The sequence below is a fragment of the Callospermophilus lateralis genome, chromosome 14 (assembly GCF_048772815.1).
Source record: "Callospermophilus lateralis isolate mCalLat2 chromosome 14, mCalLat2.hap1, whole genome shotgun sequence".
In the NCBI taxonomy this organism is placed as follows: domain Eukaryota; kingdom Metazoa; phylum Chordata; class Mammalia; order Rodentia; family Sciuridae; genus Callospermophilus; species Callospermophilus lateralis.
The window spans coordinates 50,354,796-50,363,288 of NC_135318.1; the positions used below are offsets into that span (position 1 = coordinate 50,354,796).

General features: G+C 37.6%; 1 protein-coding gene across 1 annotated transcript; it reads right to left on the reverse strand.

Moving 5' to 3' along the window:
- Positions 1–2,786: 2,786 nt before the first annotated feature.
- On the reverse strand, positions 2,787–8,116 carry Tmem17 (transmembrane protein 17). Its single transcript, XM_076833623.2, has 4 exons — positions 7,938–8,116; positions 4,398–4,501; positions 4,127–4,240; positions 2,787–3,220 (listed from the first exon to the last, which is right to left on the reverse strand). The coding sequence occupies exons 1-4, from the start codon at positions 8,035–8,037 to the stop codon at positions 2,942–2,944; spliced, it is 597 nt and encodes a 198-aa protein (XP_076689738.1). The 5' UTR covers positions 8,038–8,116; the 3' UTR covers positions 2,787–2,941.
- Between the last annotated feature and the right edge of the window lie 377 nt (positions 8,117–8,493).

The window sequence follows — 8,493 nt, forward strand, 5'->3', positions numbered from 1 at the left end:
CTATGGTACTCACAGTCATTGCCTTTACCTCTCACTCCTGCGCTAAGTACCCACTCATTCTTCAGATCTCAATTGTCACTTTCTTTGGGAAGGCTTTCTGGATTCTTGGTCTCACCTTTCTCTGTAATCCACTGTGCCTCATCACACAGTGTGATCACTCACTTGCTTATCTGTCTTTTCTACCAGACAATCAACTTCTTGTTTGTACTGGCAAGTGAGAGTGAGCGTGTATACATTTAACCTGATATCGACTCCTCCCCTTCATTGTGGATGCTAATCAATGTTGATGAAAAGCTAATGTGCTAACCTGGATGAGCACAGAGAGGAATGCAGGGGAAGCCAAGGGTTTATTATCCTCAGGTACTTAAAGGGGTAGTAACTCATTCAGTGTACCTCCCTGATAAAGTTATACTTTTCCACTTTGTGTTAAGGTTTTTGTGCAAATGTTTTACCTTCCATATCATAACCCTGAGAACTGGAAGCCATCTTGTCTGTGAACCCTTGAGTATTTCTTGTATATACTTGGCATGCATTCAAACACATATTAAAGTAATAAATTTCAATATTTTAAAATCATTTTAATATACAGAAATTCATACCTACTTTGTCTCTGATGAGAAAAAACAAATGAGAGAAAATATGTGGAAAACAAAATACTTGTAAAGCTCAACATCTTAACTAGAAAATTTCAGAACAGTTTCGTCATCCCCTTGTAGAAAAGTAGAAAAGCATATAAAAAGATTCAAATGAAATCAAGATAAAGACTGCCTAGACACTGAATGTGGTAACATGTAAATATCTGCTGTACCTCGATTTTATTCACTTTAGATAGAAAATGTGGAATACTCCAAAGTTACTTGCTCGGCATAACATAAAAGTCGTAGTTACTGATTAGATAAGAAACAAATGACCTGGTCATGGTCTCAAATTTCATTCTTTGTTTCTTTGTTCCTACCTTACTATCTCTGTATTTTAAACAATGTGTTTATTACAGCAAAAGTACCTGAAATTTTTAATAAAGCAAACCATTTTCTCAAAATTTTTACCATCTTAAGAATTTTTATAATGGATAACATTTTAGTTAAAATCATAAACTAAATTCTTAATCATAAACTTAGGTTTAAATATACCCAAGGCTCTGCTATTTAAAATAAAACTCCAGAAACAATTTGGAAATAGTAAAGTCTTTCTGGATCATCCTAATTTATATGCTTTGTAGATTTAAATTTATGTTTTCTTATAGAATCATCTATCTGTTTCTATCTGAAAAATAAATGCAAACAACGTGAGGTCTTGAAAAATATTCAGAGAATTGTATTTTGAATTTCATATTATTATAGTATATCTCATGAGTACTCTGAGAAAGACTAATTAGTCACTGCATGGGGGATAATCTTTGACTAAACTTATATATAATAATAAAAAGCAGAAATAATAAAATTAGCACAATAGTTTGATCAGGTATAATCAAGAATGAATGGGAAACAAAGACTTTTTTTTTTTTTAAAGTAAGCACTATTAGAATGAATAAGGCAAATTATGGAAACCCAAAGAAAAGCATGAATTGCAAAAAAAAAAAAAAGAAAAAGAAAATTAGGATAGCTTTTAAAATAGCTACTATTTCTTCAGTAAAATTCATTATGTATAAAGGTATACTTCCCTGTAGGAATGAAAATCTAAGATAAAAATATTATGTTCCATCAGACAACCCAATATCACCAGAAAATAATGTTCAGATATACCCACACAACTTTCTTTTTAATCTATTTAAATTCCTTTCTTCTATTTGCAAAGAAACATGCTCATTTAGGATCATGAGCCTTTGGCCAACTTACCTCTCAAATCAAGCCTCTTGTGAATTTAATGGATCTATAGGAGCTCTTCAATGAATAATGATCTAGTAGATGATATCACAAGGGTTAATTTAATATGTTTACTACAGAATCTGCTACATAGATGGAGCTCTGATATTTTTTTCTCCTTCATTTCCCTGCAATTCTGTAACCAAAACAGAACAGAACAGAACAAAACAAAACAAAACAAAACCATAGCACAAAAGAATTACACAACACAGGAATGATCTGTTGCTTATCCTTTAGCATAAATAGTTTATAATTTATTGTAAAAACATCATCACAAATACTGAAAATGAGCTTATGAAAGTTACAATTTTATCACAAAAATATTTCCTAAATACCATGATAATCCACCTGTCTTCTTCTTTATCTCATTATAACACACTAAAATGAGAGTTAGAATTTAATTTAACCTAGCCGACTTGAAGATTTGGTCTCTTGGTTTATACATATGGTCCAATACCATTTTCATTTCAAGATACATGGTCAAATGTACAGCCAAGATATGGGTAACTGACAAATTTACATAGGAGCTCTTCAATGAATAATGATCACTGGAACATAGAAACATACACACTTCTAGTTATAGATTCTAACTAGAAAAATTACAGTAAAACCAGTAAGCACAACTACAATAGACAGATACCTACACACCTGAAAAAAATCAACAACAACAAAACTTTAGTAGCAGGTGGACAACATCTAGGTCTCAGGATCAGTATACTGCTTTTGTGTACTGTACAAAGTCTTTTTTTTTTTTTTAAACAAAGGGATTAATTCTTTAAGAGAGAGAGAGAATTTTGATATTTATTCTTTAGTATTTGGCGGACACAACATTTGTTTGTATGTGGTGCTGAGGATCGAACCCGGGCCGCACGCATGCCAGGCGAGCGCGCTACCGCTTGAGCCACATCCTCAGCCCTGTACAAAGTCTTACTGCCCCGAAATCTGGGGGTTTCAGAGCTAGACAGCACGCAACTCAAAAAACTTGCTTTGTCCTTTTTTCATGCTATATCTCTGAGTTTCCCCCCAATTCTTGTAGTCTTCTAAAATCATCTTTCAGATTTTCACTTAATAGCAATGAATCAAATCTCTTGTATACATGACCTCATTCTTCTATTGTCTCCTCTGTTTGCAGAGAGCCGATCAAAGTCCTGGAGATGGAAACGAACTGCCAACTGATTGACCATTTTCCTCAAGGTAAGAAATGCTGAAATAACTTGGAACGTAAGGAAGATAGTGAAGATGATATGAATTGCTTTTTCCAAGGGCAGATTTGTTAGGCCTTCATTAAAGAGCAAGAAAAGAATTAAAGGCAACTGCAGTAGAAGGCTCAAAAGCCAAAAGCCAGCCAACTCAGGAACCTGCAATGATACACATAAATATGATTAGATCAGGAAAATGCCATGTTTTGTTTATACACATAAATGAGTACTTAGCACTGCTATGAACCTATGGTATGGGCTCTAAGAATAATTCAAAAGGAGTATGACGTAGTCCTTGTCCTTAGAGATTTTACTGTGGAATAAGAAAACAAACAATGTAAAACAGGACTAGAATAGTACACTTTAGTCAATGATTAAATGCAACATTTAGAAGTTTATATGCTACAAGAAGACCATGTTAGGGGAGGTGAAAGAAAGATACCAAGGAGCTAGTAAAGTTGTGCAGAGGGAAGAAGGTAAATAAGCAAACATGTGAAATGAGCATGACTCAACTGGAAATCATCACATTGGCCTGGAATGGATTGCTGTTAAGAAATGACAAGAAATTCAGTAAGATATGCTGGGTGTGGCCTATTTATGAAGTCCTAAAAAACCACAAAATTATCCCAACACTCTGGTAACTGCAAATGTTTTTGCTTAGGCAGTACAATGATTCAAAAAACATAGGTCTGGTAAAGGAAATGAATTTAGGATTTTTCTCATTTTCTTATTCAGGATCCAAACAGACATATTTAATTGACCAAATATTTTCAAGGCCAATATGAAGATGAAAACTTATCAATTCTTAATTGCTTACTATATCCAAATACTTTACATAAATCATTTCACTTAGTCTCAACAAGCTTGTAAAATTAATATTATTTTCTTCATCTTCAACCAGAGCTCAAGAGATTCAGCAAACAGACTACAGTGAGAGGAGTGGTCAAGTTGGAGCCAAGCCTTAAATTCAGGCCTGTGCTCCTTCCACCACCTCTCACTGCCTTGTACTAGCATGAAAACCTTGTTGCATTTATGGGTAGCCCTAAAAGAAAGGGAAGGGCCTACCTTCTCCTGTAGGTTTCCCATGTAGCCCAGGTACAACCGGATGGCTTCAATTAAGGTTATTAGGATGATAACAGTGATCACAATGAATTTGTAGTAATCAGGCAAAACTGAATACTGAAAACATAAAAAAAGGAAAACATGTTTGTAAAATCTCACATATAGTAACACTGACCTGAGATTTTAAAAAAAGATTAAGAACTTTAATTTTATTGACAATGGAACAATGTCAGGGATGAGCAGAAGAGGCCTCAGCGGTAAAGCACAGACTTACCTTCATGTGAAGCATCATAATACAGCTCACCCACCAAAGTGGGAAAAAGTAAGTGTTAAAATAAAGCGACATCTGCAATGCCAAACTGGAGACCATTTCATTATCTACAGAAGAAAGAGAAAAGGAACAAACTCTTAATCCTGATCTCTGCCCTATAAATCCTTTCATTCCTGAGAATCCATAACTGTAATATTGGCTCAATAAAACTACAAATTTTAGGCCTCTTTATAATTATTGAAAGTAAAAGGAATATTCATCTTAACACCATTTAGTTCAAATATTGGTTACTTGGGGCTATGTTTCAAATTCTTCAGTTACTTATCTTGCCATTACAGTCTGCTGACTTTTTTGCACATTACTGGTATAGATTAAATGTGGAATATCAAGATGAGTCCTGTTGAACAGATAATAATTATCATTTCCTCCTCTGTAGAGTTCTGTGAAGTCTATAAAATGAATGCATAAATACATAAAAATGAATCACAGATAAACTAATCCCATACAAAACTAATCTCCTCAAATTGTAGGCACATACCCTAATCCTATGCATTCTTTAATGCCCAAGCCAATGCTACCTTTCCCATAAATCCTTTCTTGATCATATTCTCCCACCCCAGCAGAAATGTCTTTTCCCTCTAGGTACTTATTACTTTACACTGTGTATGACAGTGCTGGCATAGAACCATTCTCCCCTCACCCTATCTAGTACATTGAAGAGACCATGGGCTTTAGGGTCCATGTAAACCCAGAACTCCCCACGATCTTGTGAGCCTGGATGCCAGACGTGGGATAAATCATTTAACCTTTTAGAGCCTTAATTTCATCTATAAAATGATATTACAATTACCTTACCTGATGCTTGTGAGGACTAGAAATATAAATTACTTAACCTTGGCACCTGCACACTTAGTAAACACTCAACAAATATTAGTCCCCCTTCCTTTTCTATGTGAATATAGTTTCATTGTAAGCACAGACATATCCTACCCAGATTTGAGACCCTCATAGAACTGAGTATCTTGCTTTGTACTTTGTGAATACCAAATACACATAAGCAGAAAGAATGACCTGATGAAAACATAAATGTTCATTATCAGGGTAGCCATTATGATAGTAAGTCTCATTTATCTAAGTTGATCACACAATACCTTCTGTTTTCATGTAAAGGAGAAGAGCACAAAATTAAGAATTTAACTTTTTTTTTTAATATTTTTATTTTATTTGTTTATTTTTTTATTTATTTTTATGTGGTGCCCAGGAATCGAACCCAGTGCCTTTTGCATGCTAGGCAAGCGTTCTACCACTGAGCCACAACCCCAGCCAAGAATTTAACTTTTTAAAATTGAGCCCTACAAGATACTTCCTAAATCTAACTGTTCTTAAGAGCAGATATAGGGCTGGGGATGTGGCTCAGGAGATGGCCTGCTTGCCTGGCATGCGTGCAGCCCAGGGTTCGATCCTCAGCACCACATACAAAGATGTTGTGTCCGCCAAAAACTAAAAAATAAATATTAAAAAATTCTTTCTCTCTCTCTCAAAAAAAAGAGCAGATATATATTTTGAAATTGATTGCTCTAAATGTAAGGTTTTACAAAGGTCTAATGTAAATTTCTTAAAACCATTCCTATTTTCTTTTCCCATACCTAAATATTTATGTGTCATTTAGTAATTTTTAAATAAGAAATAACCATGGTCTCTCACAGAAAAATGGTTTCCTTTGGCTTCAAGAATATACCTGGTTATTATGATCTTCTGCTTATACCAATTTACTAAATTACTACTGATAAAGGAATGAATTCTTTAAAAAATCAGTTAAGTCAAAAGAAAACTCACTAGTCCAGTACTTTTTTTTTTTTTTTTTTTTCATAACAACAGTATAATTCTTGGCCAGGTGTGAACTGAGAATGATATAAACTTGTTAATACATACAAATAATCAAAACTATTTCAGATCCACAAAGAAGAAAATGTGGACAAATAATAATGCATTAATTAAGTTGAAATTTTTAGTTTAAACTTTGGGGCAGTGGTTGTTAAAATTTCGCAAAGAACAATTTTTTATGTTACAATTTTATTACATGAACATCTTAAAAGTTATGCTATGTCTATATTTCAGCAGATCAAAGTTATAATCATGCAATTCAAAATCAAATTAATATGTAAATGAACTTTGAAAGCACAAGACACAAATTTACTAAATTTTGCAAAATGTTGAGTTCTGTAAATGGAATTTAAATTAAAACGTTATATAATCCGGCAGGCAAACTACTGGCCAACTGCCTGTTTTCATACAGTTGGTAAGCTAAAAGTAGTTTTTCTTATGTTTAAAAGGTTGGGGGGGTGGGAAGCAATATTTTGTGACACTAGAAAAACATATGAAATTTAAATTTCAATGTCCATAAAGTTTTATTGGTTTAGAGTCATGCCCAAACAATTACTATTGCCTATGGCTGCTGCAGAGAACATATGGCCTGCAAAGTGTGAAATATTTATTGTCTGGCCCTTTTCAGTAAATATCTGCTGACCCCTAATGCCTTGTATTATCAGATGTTAGTGTCTGTTACCCTTGGAATCACAAAAGACAAAACCTAATTTTTCACATTATTCTCTGCACATTTTAGATCATAAAAAGGCCCACATTTGGGGACGAGGCACGTGATCACGATGACAAGATCCAATCATGGGAACTAACTTTGCCTTTCTCTGCCCCCTTGTAAAAATTCCTAAAGCAGAGGAAAAGCTTGCTGTTTCCCTGCTGAGCTCAATGATGAAAACCACACAGGTTTGGTTGACAGTATGCTGTCTATCATCATAATTTAAGGGGTGTAAACTGTTTTGGAGGAAACTGTATTATCACTTGTCATCAGGTTGAATGTAGCATCTTTACATTGTGGTATTTTTGTTACTAGATTTTGGGGGAAGAGTTATATATAGGAGAGGAGAAGGAGGCAGGGGAGATGGGAGTTTTGATGAAGGCCTTGTTAGTACGGCAGCTGACACTAAAGCGGATGGAGGTTTACAATGACTCATTAAAATTCTTTCTTTTTCCACTTCTTCTGCTGGAAGACGGCCTCGTGCGGAAAGTATTCTTTCTGCTAGGAAAGGACAAAAGGCAAATGTATGTCACCGGGGTGGGGTCTGAGGGATCAGGAAGGGGAGATGCTTTGGCGGTTCCCGGATCCTGGCTGGAAATGCGCGGCGGGCGGCGCGGAGGAAAAGCAACGTTGGCTTTGGCGGACGGGTGTGCTGTGAAGGAGGCGTTTTTATTTTTATTTGAGTCCCCTCCCAGGCAGCTCACGCGGCACTCTCTCAGCTGCCGCGCTTGCAATGCAGCGGCCAGGTGGCACACGACCAGACCAGGCCGGGCTCGAGGCGGGGGCCTGCACGGGCCCCGGCCTCGCACCCGCGCCCAGCTCCTCCTCCAAGGGGCTCCCCGCACCGCGGAGAACCCGCTGAAGGCGAAATCGCCATTTTAGGTCCGGGCAAAATCTGGACGCTGCGAAACCCGCGCGGCCACACCCATCGGGCCTCCGCCACTCACCCGGACCCTCACTGTACTCCGGCCCGGTCCGGCTGGAGTCGCTGAATACGGTCCGGCTGAAGTTTCCCAGCCGCTGGCGCACTGGATCGGGGAGCTCCATGTTTGGGCCTCAGTGTTCCTCGCCCCCTCAGACTCTGGCTGGTCTGCTGGCGCAGCGGCGCTCCGCGGTTCCCACGGCAACCCGGCGGTGTGAGGCGCAGTGGACCCCGGGCACGCGCTGGCAGCCTCATTGGGAGCCCGCGCGCCTGGCAGGGGGAGGTCTGCAGAGAGCTGGTTCCAGGCCCTGGGAGCCCAGCACCCCAGCAGGGCTCCAGACGGCAGATCCCTTAGTCCCGTCTTAAGCCCCACCGTCTTAAAAATTATCAGAAGTAATTATAAACCACCTGAGGTTGCACTGCACCACGAGGCGCGCTCAAACCTTGCCAGTGGGACTGTAAATTAGTGCAGCCTTTCTAAAGAGGAATATAGAATGAATTCTGAACCTAAAGATTGTTCATGACTCAGTAGGGGTGTGTGTGTGTGTGTGTGTGTGTGTGTGTGTGTAAAATGTATGGAG